Genomic DNA, 16,508 nt, shown 5'->3' on the forward strand with positions numbered 1-16,508 from the left:
CTCACCTGCTGACATAAAATGGGGCTCATCACGTCTGCCTTTCTCGCGGGGTTGTGATCGGAATCAACCGTGATGAGTGATGTAAATGGGCTTTTTCAATAACTTCACTGAAGTGGCAATGCCCTGCCTGGGGATAAAGCGACTTACCTCGATTACCCTAACTAATCATCACAAAGGAGGCATCGCGCTCCCCGTTCTGTGGTGGAGAAAACGTGCTCCCTAAAACTGAGCGTGCTTGTGCCTTACCACGTTGTAAAGGGGGCAAGGACTCACGCCCACGTCTTGACCCCCGAGCCCGCAGCGGGGGTGCTGGGCCGGCGTTCCCCTCAAACACGCCGGTGACGGTATTCTGTGCCCCTCGTGTGTCTCCAGGAAGAGGAGGCTGGCGCAGCTTTACAGGCAAACCGCCTGCTTCTCCCTGCTGTGGCAGATATACAGCCTAAATTACTTTTTTCACTACAAGTACTACGGCCATCTGGCAGCTATGATGGAAGTAAATACCGCACTGGAAACCCAAGACGATTTTCAGGTAAGGCTGCCTTCGTGGCGGCTGCTTTGTCAATGTCCGTGTCTCCCTTGGGAGGGTCCTGGCGGAAGCCGGCAGGGATTCAAAACCATGGGGGTGTACCCAAGCAAGGCCTTCCCGGCTGGAGTGTTCTGCCCAGGCCGGTAGTTCTCAAGCACTTGGGCCCCAGCGTCACTTGATGCTTTCAGTCGATTACCGGGGACCGCGAAACTGTTTATGTCTACGGGTTGCATCGACCGAAATTGTGAGCAATGAAAACGGAGGTTTTCATTTTAAAGAAGGATAAAGCCCTTACCTCCGTAATGTTTCCATTGAAAGATAATTTTCCCCAACAAAAAAATTTAGTGACAAGGGTGGCACGCAGTAAATTTTTGCAAATATCTTAACCTCTGGCTTCATGGGAGGCACCTGGGTGCTCAGCCTGCTTCTGCCTTTGCTCCGTTCCAGCATCAGGTGTCGCCCCTGGAAAATGCCACTATATGCCGGTAGAGAAAGAGGGTTAAAAAAGGAAAAGGTTAAAGGATAATTTTTTAAAAATTTATTTTAACATGTATTTATTTTCAAGAGACAGAGAGAGAGAGAGAGAGAGAGAGAGAGAGTGCGAGTGGGGGAGGGGCAGAGAGAGAGGGAGACACTAAATCTGAAGCAGGTTCCAGGCTCTGAACTGTCAGCGCAGAGCCCGACGCGGGGCTCGAACCCGTGAACCGTGAGATCATGAACCGAGCTGAAGTCGGACGCTTTACCCACTGAGCCACCCAGGCACCCCAAGGATAATTTTTTAAAGTTTTATTTTTGAGAGGAGGGGAGGGACAGAGAGAAGGGGACAGAGGATCTGAAGCAGGCTTTGCGTTGACAGGAGAGGGCCCCATGCAGGGCTCAAACCCACAAACCGCGAGATCATGACCCGAGCCAAAGTTGGACGCTTTACTGACTGAGCCACCCAGGTGTCCCCTAACAGATAATTTTTTTTTAAAAGATAAAATCACGACTCTTAGAAACATAAAAAGAACACATATCAAAGACTCTATTAAACACTTTAATTACTGAGAGCTAGTAAGATGTTACAACTTGTTCTAAGGAGAATTCAATTATGACTGGATGCAAAAATAGCCCAGTCACGGGGCAATAATCACACATATTCCCCGGAATACTTACATGTCTATGCAAGAGAATAATTTACAGTAGTATCAGTTTCCTTCTGCCTCATACAGAGTTGTAAAATAGCCCAAAGACAGTGAGAAGCAGAGAGATAACCTTCACGAGTGAGCCGGACGGGACACCCACCAAGTTTGTTGTTTGTCTGTTTCAGTCTTTCACCATGTTTCCTGACGCAAATATTGGCTTAGTCCAGCTGGACTAAGAATCAAGTTGCCAGGAGACGGTTTCACGGGAGAAAATAAAATACAATAGTGTATGTACAGGGAATCCACACACACATGCAGTTCGGTAAAGCAGGCAGCTGGGGGGCAGATAAAGAGCTTTTCCTTGAAACTAATAGAATGCCGTATGTTAATTATATTTCCGTTTTAAATATGAAACACAATTGTTTAAGCCTAAAAAAAAAAAAAAAAAGCATTTCCTGAGTCTGCTGGGTTTCGATTGCTCTTCTTTTATTTAAAAAAAAAAAATTTTTTTTTTAACGTTTATTTTTGAGACAGAGAGAGACAAAGCATGAACGGGGGAGAGGCAGAGAGAGAGGGAGACACAGAATCGGAAGCAGGCGCCAGGCTCTGAGCCATCAGCCCAGAGCCCGACGCGGGGCTCGATCTCGCGGACCGCGAGATGGTGACCTGAGCTGAAGTCGGACGCTTAACCGACTGAGCCACCCAGGCGCCCCTCAATTGCTCTTAATCAAAATAATGTTCGTGCCAAAGTGGCCCGTCTGGCGGCAGCCTGCCCTCGGCTCCTACGAGGTCAGGAACTGGGACATCTTCCATTAGATGAGGAAAACTCCAAGGGACAAGATCAAGACATTATTAAGCTAAATCCAATTCCGCTAATGAAAATGACCTGGTTCCCTCATAAAAAGTACATCAAGTCTAGGTTTCTTCCGGGGCAAGAACTTCCTCTTGTGGCGATTAATTATTGAGAATTAAAGGAAATGATCAAGTAGCACTGTAAATGTTGGAGGAGCTTAAGTTCCTGGCCAGGAATCTGCCTTTCGGTAGACCAGAGCACATAAATATGTATAAAGCCCATCAAATATAGTCCTCTGCCTATATGCCGTCCTCGTCTTGTGGCTTCCCGGGCCACTACACCCAGCCATGTTAGACTCTCTTGGCTCCTCAAACATTAAGTTCAATCCCCTTGTAGGGTCTTCGCAATGGACATTTCCTCTGCCTTGAGCGCCCATCCCCTGACCTTTCCCGGTCTCTGTGCTTATCAGCTTGAAGGTTTCCTCCTCCATGAAGCCTTTCTTGACCACCTAACCCAGGGACTCTAACCTGTTTTAGTAGCTCTTATTACCATCTGGCATTTACTTGTTTGTTCTTTTGTTAGTGTGCAGCCTGTGTCCCCTACTGGCCTATAAACTCCGTGAGAGTAGGGACCTTGTCTGTTATCTTTTCCACATCCCGAGCCCCAGTAATAGTGTCTGGCACATAGTAGGTGCTCAACAAATATTTACTGAATGAAATGCTTTGATTCCCCTCCATACTTGGGGGCTGTCTCTTAAACACGCGGTGGCATTGGAGGACAGGAGACGACAGCGGAAAAGCCAAAATCGGAAAGTGAATCGAAAGAGGCTTGATCTCAGCTCAGGTCATGGTCTCACAGTTCACGGGTTCAAGCCCCACCTTGGGCTCTGTGCCAACAAGGTGGCCATGACAGAGGGCAGAGCAGCCTCTGGGTGCTCCAGAGCAGATGAGGCACTCAGTGTCGGATAACAGAATGAGCTAGAATGAGTCCCGAGAGAGTGGTTTCCAGAACTTTACCTATCTGTGGCGTGACCACTGCCAAGCCACATAACCACCAAGCTTTCTATCTTCCCGACCAAATGAAGCAGTCGGGCGCCATGCTCTTGGTCCGAATCCAAGAAGTCCTGGGCTCTGCCACAGCATTGGACACCTCCTTCGCCCCGCAGTCCTCTCCTCTCCACGGCTTCCGGCTGCCCTGCCCTTCTGGTGGCGCCATCTGAAACACGGATCAGGAGCACAGGAACTCCCACAGGTTGACTTGTGGTTTAACAGGTGCCCACAGAACTGCCCGCAACACCGAATTTGTGGACCGCGTATTTTGCGGGATTTGACGAATCCTAGGAAAGAGTCCCTTTTTCCTATTTATTTTTCAGTTTATTTACTTTGAGAGAGAGAGAGAGAGAGAGAGAGAGAGAGCGAGCCTGGGCACAAGAGGGGAAAGGGCAGAGAGAAGGAGAGACAAAGAATTCCAAGCAGGCTGCCTGCCATCAGCCCAAGCCCCAAGGTGGGGCTTGAACTCATGAACTGTGAGACCATGACCTGAGCCGAGATCAAGAGTCCGTCACTTAACTGACAACGCCACCCAGGTGCCCCCAAAGCCCCTTTTTCCTATATGCCTCCCCACTGACTGCCCTCCATACCTGGCGCTTCTAATCAGGGATGCTTCTTTAGCAGGAACTTTCTTTTCACCTGTCCCTAGGCGTTCATGTCCTGGTGCAACTTTACCACTGAAAAGAGTTGTTTATAGAGTAACCAACTTCTCCTGAGCCTCAAAACTCAGTTTACACTACTCTCTTTCCTCTTTTTACATGCAAACAAACCCAACCCCCCTTTCTTTTTTTGTTAAACAACAGAAGGACGGGTACTTGTTCTCACAAATTAAAAGGTCACAGAAACGTATAAAGTCAAAAGGAAAGTCCCTCCTGTCCCTCAGATCTCCTCCCCAAATAGGTAACTACTGTGTGCACCTCAGAGTGAACCCTTCCAGGCTTTTTGCTTTGCAGTCTTATATCCACATATATAAGCTACGGCTTTTATTTTTCACAAAAATTGAAATTCTTCTATTTTGCTTAAGGACCCTGGGGCCAAGGGAGCCCTCGAGCTTGTCCCAGATGACCCAATAAAAAGGGCACAGAGACCCAGTTTAATTTCTGCACCAAAGCCTGTGCGTTGGCCAAATGACCGGCTCCGTTCTCAAGCTTAGTAAACACACGTGTACCGGCCCACGCCGGGTGGTGTCCCTGGGCTTCCTGCTTTGGGTGCCATCTGGGTGTCACCTCTCTTCTCCACTTCTGCCATTTCAGATCATTAAGGCCTACCTGGATTATTCACTGCACCACCAGCTGGCCGGCTACCAGGGCGTGTGGTACAAATATGAAATCATGGCCATGGAACAGATCTTCAACCTCCCCCTGAAAGGCGAGGGCATTGAAATCGTGTCATATGTGGCTGATAAACTGGGCTACACCAAGCTTTTAATGGGTCACTTGGACTTGGCCATTGACTTAGGTAAGGGTTGTCTGGGCAAGAAGGGCCATGCAGATACCAAGTAACATCCTGAAATATCCTGGAATTGCTTTCTTCCCAGGCTCTCGAGCCCAGAAGATGTGGGCACTGCTCCGAAATCCTAACAGGCAGTATATGGTCCTCTGCTGGCTTAGTAAATCTCTCTTCTTGAAAAACAGGTATTTAGCCGAAAGCATTTCCCAAAATTAGAGGGAGGAAGCCATAGGAATTGAGCGTCCTGGGTTCACTTTAGCCTGGCCATTGGCTGGCAAGGGAGCAGGATTTACGGTAAGATGTGACTGACGATCATAGACTTTGGGACACCACTGCTCTTTGCACGGCATTTTCTTTTTAAGATTTTATTATTTTTATTTTATTTATTTATTTTTATTTTTTAAAATTGACCTCCAAATTAGTTAGCATCTAGTGCAACAATGATTTCAGGAGTAGATTCCTTAGGGCCTCTGACCCATGTAGCCCATCCCCCCTCCCACAACCCCTCCAGGAACCCTCCGTTTGTCCTCCATATTTATGAGTCTCTTCTGTTTTGTCCCCCACCCCTGTTTTTATATTCTTTTTGTTTCCCTTCCCTTATGTTCATCTGTTTTGTCTCTTAAAGTCCTCATATGAGTGAAGGCATATGATTTTTGTCTTTCTCTGACTCATTTCACTTAGCATAATACCCTCCAGTTCCATCCACGTAGTTGCAAATGGCAAGATTTCATTCTTTTTGATTGCCGAGGAATCCTCCATTGTGTATATATATACATATATACATATATACATATACATATATATATACACATATATATATATATGTATATATATATATACCACATCTTCTTTATCCATTCATCGATCGATGAACATTTGGGCTCTTTCCATACTTTGGCTATTGTTGATAGTGCTGCTATAAACATGGGGGTGCCTGTGTCCCTTCGAAACAGCACACCTGCATCCCTTGGATAGATGCCTAGTAGTGCAATTGCTGGGTTGGAGGACCAGCAATTTTTTGAGGAACCTCCATACTGTTTTCCAGAGTGGCTGCACCAGCTTGCATTCCCATGAACAATGCAAAAGAGACCCTCTTTCTCCGCATCCTCGCCCACATCTGTTGTTGCCTGCGTTGTTCATGCTAGCCATTCTGACAGGTGTAAGGTGGTATCTCATTGTGGTTTTGATTTGTATTTCCCTAATGATGAGGATGTTGAGCATTTTTTCATGTGTCGGTTGGCCATCTGGATGTCTTCTTTGGAGAAGTGTCTATTCATGTCTTTTGCCCATTTCTTCACTGGATTATTTGTTCTTTGGGCGTTGGGTTTCATAAATTCTCTATAGATTTTGGACCCTAACCCTTTATCCGATATGTCGTTGGCAAATATCTTCTCCCATTCCGTCGGTTGCCTTTTAGTTTTGCTGATTGTTTCCTTGGCTGTGCAGAAGCTTTTTATTTTGATGAGGACCCGGTAGTTCATTTTTGCTTCTGTTTCCCTTGCCTCCGGAGACGTGTTGAGTAAGATTTTATTATTTTTAAAAATAAACTCTGCATCCAGTGTGGGGCTCGAATTCCCAACCCTGAGATCGTGAGTCCCACGTTCCACCCGCTGAACCAGCCAGGCCCCCGCTGTGTGTACATCATCCCTAGTCTGTTTACTGTCTTCCCCCACTATGGGAGTCAGGCTGCCAGGTGGAGGGCAAGGAAGGAGTCTCACAGGGGAGGCAGAAGCCCAGAGAAGGGCAACCAGGACCGGAGGCTCCAGCCAACTTGGCCTGACTCTGGCGGCCCCGACGCAGGGGTCCGTGACAACAGTTTGAGCCAAGAGCCAATTTGAGATTTGGGAGTGGCTTTGAAATTTGCGAAAGGGCCGCATTTGGTCCGGAATTGCGGGCAGGATGAAGCCGAGCCCAGCGCTAAACTCCATCCTCTCCTCCCCAGCACCTCCTAATCTTTACCACCTTCCTTTGCCACAGAAACAAACAATTGATCCAAGTGCTGGGGTGGCTGTGGGACCTTTCTATATCAGAAGAGCACATCTTCAGCAAGGCCTTTTTCTATTTCGTCTGCCTGGACCTCATGCTTTATTCCGGTAAGCGTGGCTTTGGAATTTACAAGAAATTGGGGTTTAACACGCGTGTTAGTGTGGTGTGGCCGCTCTCGGGGCTGGGGTCTCGAGCCCACTAGGATTCCGGCTGGAAAGACCTATCGGACAGGGAAGGGGAGAGGCTGGTGTAAGAGCCAGGAGCCATCTGGAAGGTGGAAGGGTTGTGAAGGACCAGCAAGGAGGAGAATTTGGCCCAGAAGAACCTGACGGGTGTAAGCGGCCAGTTTAGCGTCAGATCACTTTACACACAAGTGGTAGTGACAGTGTCTTACTAGAGTACTTGTTAGCAGAATATACGGACAGACTTCACGCTTTACGAGGAAGCGTTGGATTGCCAATGGATCCGGGCACCGGTAGCTGCTCGGAGATTCGGAAAAGGAGCTCCACCGACGAGGCAGCCCTCAGTGTCCACAGTAAACCAGAGGGGCCGGCCTGGGCATTCGTTCCCCAACACGGGATTTTTTAAATCAAAAGGGATTTTTTTTAAATGTTTATTTTTGAGAGAGAGAGAGAGACAGAGAGAGACAGAGAATGAGCAGGGGAGGGAGGGGGAGACACAGAATCCGAAGCAGGCTCCAGGCTCTGAGGTGTCGGCACAGAGCCCGACGCAGGGCTCCAACTCACGAGCGGTGAGATGGTGCCCTGAGCCAGAAAGTTGGACGTTCAACCAAATAAGCCACCCAGGCGCCTCCATCACCATGGGATTTTGAAAAGGGCTGTGGATATTGCTGCCAGCAAGGGAAGCATGGCAGGGGCGGGGCGGGCAGTGTGGTCACAAGGGTGTTGCAATCCACTGGACCGTCTGGATTCATAAACAGAGATTAAGGCCTCTCCCCACAGTGGGGACGTCTCCTGGAAGCTACTAGGCCAGAACAGGACCACCCCCGCCCACCAGCAAAGCTCTCCTGTTTCTCTCTGTTTTTTTTTTTTTAGGCTTTGTTTATAAGACATTTGAAGAATGTTTGGAATTCATATACCAAAATGAAGACAACAGAATCCTCAAATTCCAAAGTGGAATCCTCCTGGGACTTTACTCGAGTATAGCTATCTGGTAACAATGTGTTGCACTCACTACACTCCCACGTTTGAAAAATGTTGACTCCTGAAGAAGGGGACATTAACACACAGAACGCGCGCACACACACGCGCACACACACGCACACAGAAATGAAAGAAAAGAATTTATACTTTGTTGTACCTGAGAGATTGAAGGCATTGAAGGCGTCGGGGTGGATTTACACTGAAAGGCCCCTTGGGGATCATCTTGCCCTTAAGCAAGGCCGCCACGGCTGTAGTCAGTGCCACAAGCCTTTATTACCTACGCACCATGGCGTGGTAATACAGAGAGGAAAAGAGTACTTGCTGCTGAGGAGTGGTGGGGTGCGAGGGAGACTGGTAAATAGCACCATTTGTGGGGCGCCGGGGGGGCTTAGTCAGTTAAGCCTCCACTCTTGGTTCCGCCTCAGGCGTGATCTCCCAGTGTGTGAGTTCGAGCCCCGCATCGGGCCCCGTGCTGACTGCGCAGAACCTGCTTGGGATCCGGTCTCCCTCTCTCTCGGCCCCTCCCCAGCTTGCTGTGTACCGCCCTCTCTCAAAAAAAAAAAAAAAAAAATCAATCAATAAACATTAAAAAAAAAATAGCGCCACCGGCCCCCCCCCCCCCCCACAGATGGAATTATATTGGAAAACATTGTTGATAGAACGGATGTTGGAGGATGTGGCTTATGTCTGCAGGTATCTGCAGGCCGGTGGGCTTCCTGATGTTGAAGCCCAGGATTAGACTTGCCCACTCAGCACGAGGCAGGATGGGGAGGGCCGGGTGCCAAGCCACACCTGCCTACCTCCTACACTGCTGTCACCTCCTGACCACAACTGTGGCTGAACGCCTTTCACTCATTAGGTTTCCTTTTTTTTTTTTTTTTAATTTTTTTTAACGTTTATTTATTCCTGAGACAGAGAGAGACAGAGCATGAACGGGGGAGGGGCAGAGAGAGAGGGAGACAGAATCGGAAGCAGGCTCCAGGCTCTGAGCCATCAGCCCGGAGCCCGACGCGGGGCTCGAACTCACGGACCGCGAGATCATGACCTGAGCCAAAGTCGGACGCTTAGCCGACGGAGCCACCCAGGCGCCCCCACTCATTAGGTTTTCAACTCCGTAAACCTGCAGCTATGGTCGTACCTTCAAAGAAGTAGATCAACAGCAAGGCTCCAGAACATTCATCAAATGACTTCCGCAGCCGCTCCCAACATGCTACGTGCAGCCACGGTGTCCAGTATTTATTTGGACTCTGTGATGAGTGAAATGAGCATCTGAAGACATTCCTGTCTAAAGCACAACAGGCTAGAGCAGTTCCAAATTTGAAAAGAAATCTATTCCGAAATTCCTTGGGAGACATTAAAATCTAAAAATTAATTGCCCTTACCAGTAAGAGTCCAAAGAAATTAAAGTTCAAAGTCAAATGAACTCGCCCCGGGTGAATTAAAAATCCAAGGAATCTAAAGTCTGAAAGTCATCCTAGTTTCTTATCCTACTTTCTTTCAACAGCTGTGGCCTAGGCCTGTGCTTGTCACACGTTAGTGGGCACAGGAATCACCTGGAGAGCTTGTTAACACTTGTTAATGGATTCCTGGCCTCGTCCCAGTCCCCAGAGTGATTCAGCAGATGGGGGCTGGACCAGCGAGCCTGCATTTCTAAGCGGCATCCAGGTGACACGGATGTTCCCAGTCGGTGGCCCACACTTTGAGCAGTACTGGCCTAGGCCATCTCTCTCTGGAATTGGAGCAATGTCTTCAAGCTCTAGAATTCATAGCTCCAAGTGTTTGATGATCCTTTTAGAGTCCAAAGAGTTAAGTGCTTGCTAATATTACCCGAGGGTTCCCGAGGAGTCTATTCATCACGAACCGTCCACACATTCTCTTCTTGCCCTGTTCCATAGCACATCGTTTCTCCTGGGGAGCAGGCAGTGGGCTCCAGGCCCAGGTCCCGGGAGCTGGGCCTGCAGGGAGACCCATTTCAGAACTTTCCAAGGGCGATACTGATTTGTCTTCTTCTTCTGTGCTGGCGCAGGTATGCCAGGCTCCAGGAATGGGACAACTTTCACATCTTTTCCAGTAGAGCTAAAAACCTAGTGCCAAGAAGAACCCCGACAGCTCTTTACTATGAAGGAATCAGTAGGTACATGGAAGGGCAAGTCCTCTACCTTCAAAAGCAGATTGAGGGGCAGTCTGAGAACGCTCAGGACAGTGGAGTCGAGCTGCTCAAGGTGAGCCAGTTTCCAGGATAAACCACTCCGTAAGTGGATTTCTGTCTACCTTCTTGTGAAAATTATTTTCTCTGATTCCAGAATTTATATATTTATTTAAAAAATTCTTTTTTAATGTTTACTTGTTTTTGAGAAAGAGAGAGAGAGCATGAGCAGGGGAGGGGCAGAGAGAGAGGGAGACACAGAATCTGAAGCAGGCTCCAGGCTCTGAGACATTAGCACAGAGCCTGATGCGGGGCTCGAACTCACAAAGAGTTCGAGATCAGGACCTGAGCCGAAGTCGGACGCTTAACCGACTGAGCCACCCAGGCGCCCCAGAATTTCTATGTTTATAGTACAGTTTTTTAAGGTAACTTCTTCCCCCCAGATTGGAAGGAAATACAAATTGCTCACAACCTTACTACTCAGAGGTAACCACTTTTTACAAAGAGAGACATCACTTTTCAAGTCTTTTCTCTGTGTGTGCACATTTTCATTTTTAAAACATGCTATCAAATAAAATATATTGTGAATAATTTCCTGTCATTAAATTGTTTTCTACACCACGAGTTAAAAGGAAGCATAGTATTTTATCTTATAGATAAAGTCTCCTAGATCTTGTTAGATGATATTGCCAAACTGTCCTTGGATAGAATTTTTTTGTAGTATTTTACGGCAGTTATTATGATAAACATCTTGGGAGGTTACGTCTTTGCACATGGAAATTAAAAATATTCAGCTGATCCTGAATGTGTCTTTTAAGTTAACTTTTTTTAAAAAAATTTTTAATGTTTATTCTTGAGAGAGACAGAGTGTGAGTGGGGGAAGGGCAGAGAGAGAAGGCGACACAGAATCTGAATGAAGCAGGCTCCAGGCTCAGGACCTGAGCTGAAGTTGGACGCTCAACTGACTGAGCCACCCAGGTGCCCCTAAGTTAACTTCTTTTTTTTTTTTTTACACTTATTTACTTTTGAAAGACAGAACAGGACAGAGCACGAGGGGGGGGGGGGGGCAGAGAGATGGCAGGGTAGCAAAGAATCCAAAGCAGGCTCCAGGCTCTAAGCTGTCAGCACAGAGCCCAACGCGGGGCTCGAACTCATGGACTGCGAGATCATGACGTGAGCCAAAGTCGGATGCTTAACCGACTGAGCCACCCAGGCTCATGTTAACTTCTTAAAAAAACAAAAACAAAAACTTTTAAAATGCATTTTAACTTCAGTATAAGCATTACAGGACGTGCGTATCTTCCACTCACCGAACAAACGTGTGCTGAGTGCAACAACACATAAATAAATAACACTGGCCTCCTGCCTGATAGGCAGTAACCACCAGATACTAGGCGCTGGGGTGTGAGGGGGAGCAACTCACACCCGGTACCCGCCTCTCGGAGTTTACAGCCTAGGCTGGGCAAACCCTCCAAGGGAAGAAGGGCCAAATCTCCTGTTGACTTGACAAGGTTTTGCCTTGTCCTCTTCAAAACTAAGCCCATGTGTATTAATTTTCCATTGCCGGGCCCCCAGTTACCACAAACCTAACAGCTGAAATCACACAAACCTCTCATCGCACACGTGGGCAGGTCAGAAGTCTGGACAGGCTTGACGGGTTCTCTGCTTAGGGTCTTAGAAGGCTTTAAAATCAAGATGCTGACCAAACAATCTCTGGGTAGGGATCTTCCCTAGAGATCTCGGAAGATACCTGCTTGCAGGTTCCTTAAGGTTGTGAGCAGAATCCAGAGGCTGAAAATTTAGGAATGTCTCTGTTTCAGAGATGTCACAATTTGTCAAAGCAAGGCATCCTGGGACTTCAAGGCGTCTTGAAGTACAAGTAGCTCATTTAATCCTCAGGATGTTGTTAGGAGGAAGTCTTCGATCTGCCCAGGTAGGAGCTGTGCTCACCACTCTCCTACGATACCCAGGCCCCGGGGTCTCCTCCTGCAATTTGTTCACACTGCTTACCGATCCCTGCCTGAAATACTTAAAAGGTCATTGTCACCTCTGCTTAGAGGGACGTTCTTTTTGGATACAGAGCATGTATTTGTATTTCTGTTACATAAAGCATTCTGCTGGCTTCCATTCAGGGTATGGAGTCGCTTGGTTACCTAAAACATTATCTTGCTTTATGTGATTATTCTGTATTATGTACTATTTACGGAATTACTATGTCTTCTGTAACTTCATGTGATTTGATAGAGTGTCTGGAGTTGAGAAAATGACTCATGAGAATCTCAACCAGGCTCCGCGCCGAGCGCGGGGCTCAATCTTACGACCGTGAGATCATGCCCTGAACCGAAATTAAGAGTTGGACGCTAAACCGACTGAGCCACCCAGGCATCCCTGTCACTATCACTTTCAAATATTGATCGAATACTAATAAAGGGGGCCGCTTTTGGCCAGTCTGACATATGAAAGTCCAGGTAGATAAACTAGCAGATGATGAAAAGAAAGCACGTCTTTATTTAGTGAATAGTAAAGTGATAAAACTCCTCTATCCCAAAGACAGTACAGGTGAAAAATACAGTACTTACCGGGTTCAATAAAGATGAGAAAAACACGGTCTTTGTGCTCAAGAAGTTTGTGATTTATTTGACTTCGAAAAGGAGGTGGGGGGGGTGGTGGAGGGAGCGGAGACAACACAGGAACACGAATGAATGAAGCACAAACTTGCGTGTATCTCCCACGGCACACAGAATGATGCCTTGTTCACAGCAGGTGAGCATTTCTTAGATAAATAATTGATAGACTAAATAGACGTGTTAACAGGTCAGTCAGGAAAACCCAACGTTTTGATCCCATGTCTATCATATTGAAATAAAGGCAACAAAACAATAGGACATTGTTTCGCTGAGCATCAGATTAGCAAAGACACGTGAGAAGACAGACTCCTACTCTGAAAGACTCCCGTAAACTTTCCAGAGCGCGTTCTGGCAAAATATCTTTAAACTAGGCACGTTGGTTAATTCTCTTCCTGGGAATTATCCTAAGGAAATAACCAGACAACAAACAAAAATTAGTCTACAAAGATGTTGATCTCAGGTTTATAGCAGTAAAAAACTAGGAGAAAATGAAAACTATATGCACTTCAGAAAGAAGATTGGTGGGGCGCCTGGGTGGCTCAGTCGGTTAAGTGTCTGACTTCGGCTCAGGTTATGATCTCGCGGTTTGTGAGTTTGAGCCCCGCATCAGGCTCTGTGCTGATGGCTCAGAGCCTGGAGCCTGTTTCGGATTCTGTGTCTCCCTGTCCCTCTGCCTCTCTCCCACTCATGCTCTGTATCTCAAAAATAAATAAAAACAGTTAAAAATTTTTTTTAAAAAGTTTGGTTAAGTCAGAAATGGTACATTTAAACATTGGGATATTTTACGTAAAAATTCTGAATTTCTGACTCTTCTTTTAAAAATTGGAGTATCTGGTGACTCCAAGCCCACATGCCTAAAGGACAGCTGTTGGCCGGCATTGAGAGGTGACACTTGTATAGGGCACATCTCTAGCATGACATAATCCCCTCTGCTCTCATCATGCGATAGCCAGCCTGCTTCTTTATGTTCGTTGCCTGACTCTTGTCAGCATTTGAATTTGTGAGCTCTGATGTAAAAGAATCATGCCACTGGAAAATGTTTATCATGTGATGCTAAATGAGAAAAAAAGTTGCCATACTATGTGATTAGTATGATCCCAATTGGGGGTATGATATGTGTGTGTGTGTGTGTGTGTGTGTGTGTGAGAGAGAGAGAGAGAGAGACAGAGAGACAGAGAGAAGTGGGAAAGCGTGTACCTAAATGTTAAAAATATTTCTTTCTGGGTGCTAAGCTTATGGGTGATTCTTTTTTTTCTTCCATTTTTCCCCCCTAAATTCTGAACAGTAACTTATATTGCTCTGGTAATAAAAAGAAAAGGTACTTTAAAAAAAAAAAAAGCGCTTGCTGTAAAGGGTTAGTGAGCCCACCCATATCGCATGCTTGGTCCGGGTAGAATGCTGAAGCTACCCCACTTGACGCGTGTCGCTTTGTGTCCACTACATCCTATGTAATGTCTCTGTAATACGCTTTTTCATTTGATTGCTTCAATCTTTGAAACGTTCCCATGTCATCCGTGGAGAAAAAAATCGTTGCGGCCAAGGACCCTTTCTGATTCTGATATGCTGTTTTTCCTTTAGAACTTGGAGAGTCTGGTGACCCAGAATACCACTGGCCCTGTCTTCTACCCGAGGCTTTACCACCTGATGGCCTACGTCTGTATACTCATGGGAGACGGCCAGAACTGTGACCTGTTCCTGAACACAGCCTTACGGCTCTCTGAAACACAGGGGAATGTGCTGGAGAAATGCTGGCTGAACATGAGCAAAGTACGTACCACCAGCCAGCAGGTGGCGTGGGGATGCCCACCCTTCCAGGGAAGCCCCAGAAGCCTACCGCCTCGTTAGCTTTCCCCAAGCACCGAAGGCCATCACGGGCCTTTCTGGACTCTTCCTAAAAGGGGCGATAGATCCGTAGCTCAGGTGTGTGTGCCTCCTCGTCCCCTTGGAGCTCCCATGGAACCTCCCTCGCGTTCAAATCTGCTTTGGCAAGATCTCCGCCCCTTCTCGGCAGCCCTCACCGCTTTCCACTTGGTGTTAATGTTGCTACGCAGGTCTCTCCTCCCCTTGAGAACGTGAACTCTTCGAAGGCGAACATCACGCGTAGCATCCAGCCCAGCGCCTTGTACTCAGCACTTGTTGAATAAGCGAATGGGCCTATACTTCGGTGTGTTTATTTAGAGTCACGTGTCAGTAGCCTAGTCTGGGGGGCAAAATTCATCATTTGTCTGTGGGTTCATGTGGTTTAAAAGCACAAGGACCTGGGGGCGCCCGAGTGGCCGAGTTGGTTGAGTGTCTGACTCTTGATTTTGGCTCAGGTCATGATCTCACAGTTTGTGGGAGCACGGAGCCCGCTGGGATTCTCTCTCTGCCCCTCCCGCATGTGCACATGCATTTTCTCTCTCTCTTTCTCTCTCTCTGAAAATAAGTAAATAAATATTAAAAAAAGTTCAAGGACCCTGGACCAGTTCTGGTATCAGACCAGGCTTGATCACTCAAGTCGGGGAGCGCTGATTAATTCTTCACCCTTTCTCTCCTCTCAGGAATGGTGGTACTCAGACTCCGAGTTAATGGACGACCAATGGCTTCAAACAGTCTCGAATCTCCCCTCCTGGGAAAAAATTGTATCGGGCAAGGTGAACATGCAAGATATTCAAAAAAACAAATTCCTGATGAGAGTTAATATCCTGGACAATCCTTTCTAACCTTTCGTGAAAAAGAACAAAGATTTCAGTAAGGCTCCCTCTCTTGCGATGATCCATTATTAACCTTTCTCTGGAACCAGCACCCTCCAGGTTCCTGCGTATTCTCTTCCATTCCAGACACCGAAGCAGACGCTCCGGGTTCTGCTTTCTTTTTCTGGAGGGTCAGAAAGGGTCAGCGGCCTCATGCTTACTTTCTCCCAGCTTTACCCACACTGTACCTGCCTTTCATTTTTCAACTCGACCTGTTCATTTCAGCCCAGGCAAAATGTGTGTCCTGTGGAAAAATATGAATATCGAAATGGTTCATGCAGCGACAGATATATTTCTAGTTACTCTATTAAACTGAAAATGTTTATTTTTACGTGTCCAGTTGTCCCATCTTTTGTATGTCGCATGGTATGGCAAATGGCAAATTGCTTTTCACGGTCTGTAAGGGCAAGATTTGAAAAGACACATTTTGGGGGCGCCTGGGTGGCTCAGTCGGTTAAGCACCTGACTTCGGCTCAGGTCATGATGTCAGGTTTCGTGAGTTCGAGCCCCGCGTCGGGCTCTGGGCTGACAGCTCAGAGCGTGGAGCCTGCTTCGGATTCTGTGACTCCCTCTCTCTCTCTTCCTCCCCCCCCCCCCCCATGCTCTGTCTCTCTCCATCTCTCAAAAAATAAACATTAAAAAAATATATATATAAAAAGAAAAGACACATATTCGTAGCACCTGACGGCAGCTTCCAAGCCCTTCTAACCACACGCATCAAATATCTGTGGAGATAAAATTTTTAAAGTTGAGATAGTCGTACTTTCGCTGTGGGTACGCTTACGTGCTTAGAGTTAGTTTGCTTTATATCAGAGAGTAATAGCATTCAATTTCACTTCCCAGATGTTGGAGATTGTGCCCCAGAGCCACCTGCAGTCACTCTCTCTGGGCAGACAGAAGCAGTCTTGGTGGC

At 47.1% G+C, this 16,508-nt stretch overlaps 1 protein-coding gene across 5 annotated transcripts in view; it reads left to right on the top strand.

The window, feature by feature from the left end:
* The window catches only part of ADCY10 (adenylate cyclase 10), a 75,412-nt gene extending 59,486 nt beyond the window's left edge, over positions 1-15,926 (top strand). For all 5 annotated transcript variants that reach the window (XM_053209073.1, XM_053209071.1, XM_015062305.3 and 2 more), the window contains 8 exons: positions 373-529; positions 4,746-4,950; positions 5,030-5,126; positions 6,919-7,034; positions 7,983-8,100; positions 10,117-10,312; positions 14,442-14,630; positions 15,404-15,926. In XM_053209073.1, coding sequence (XP_053065048.1) covers positions 373-529; positions 4,746-4,950; positions 5,030-5,126; positions 6,919-7,034; positions 7,983-8,100; positions 10,117-10,312; positions 14,442-14,630; positions 15,404-15,565 — 1,240 coding nt within the window. In that variant the 3' untranslated portion in view covers positions 15,566-15,926. The remainder of the gene's footprint in view (positions 1-372; positions 530-4,745; positions 4,951-5,029; positions 5,127-6,918; positions 7,035-7,982; positions 8,101-10,116; positions 10,313-14,441; positions 14,631-15,403) is intronic.
* The last annotated feature ends 582 nt before the right edge of the window (positions 15,927-16,508 follow it).

This window comes from Acinonyx jubatus, chromosome E4 (genome assembly GCF_027475565.1).
Source record: "Acinonyx jubatus isolate Ajub_Pintada_27869175 chromosome E4, VMU_Ajub_asm_v1.0, whole genome shotgun sequence".
NCBI lineage: Eukaryota > Metazoa > Chordata > Mammalia > Carnivora > Felidae > Acinonyx > Acinonyx jubatus.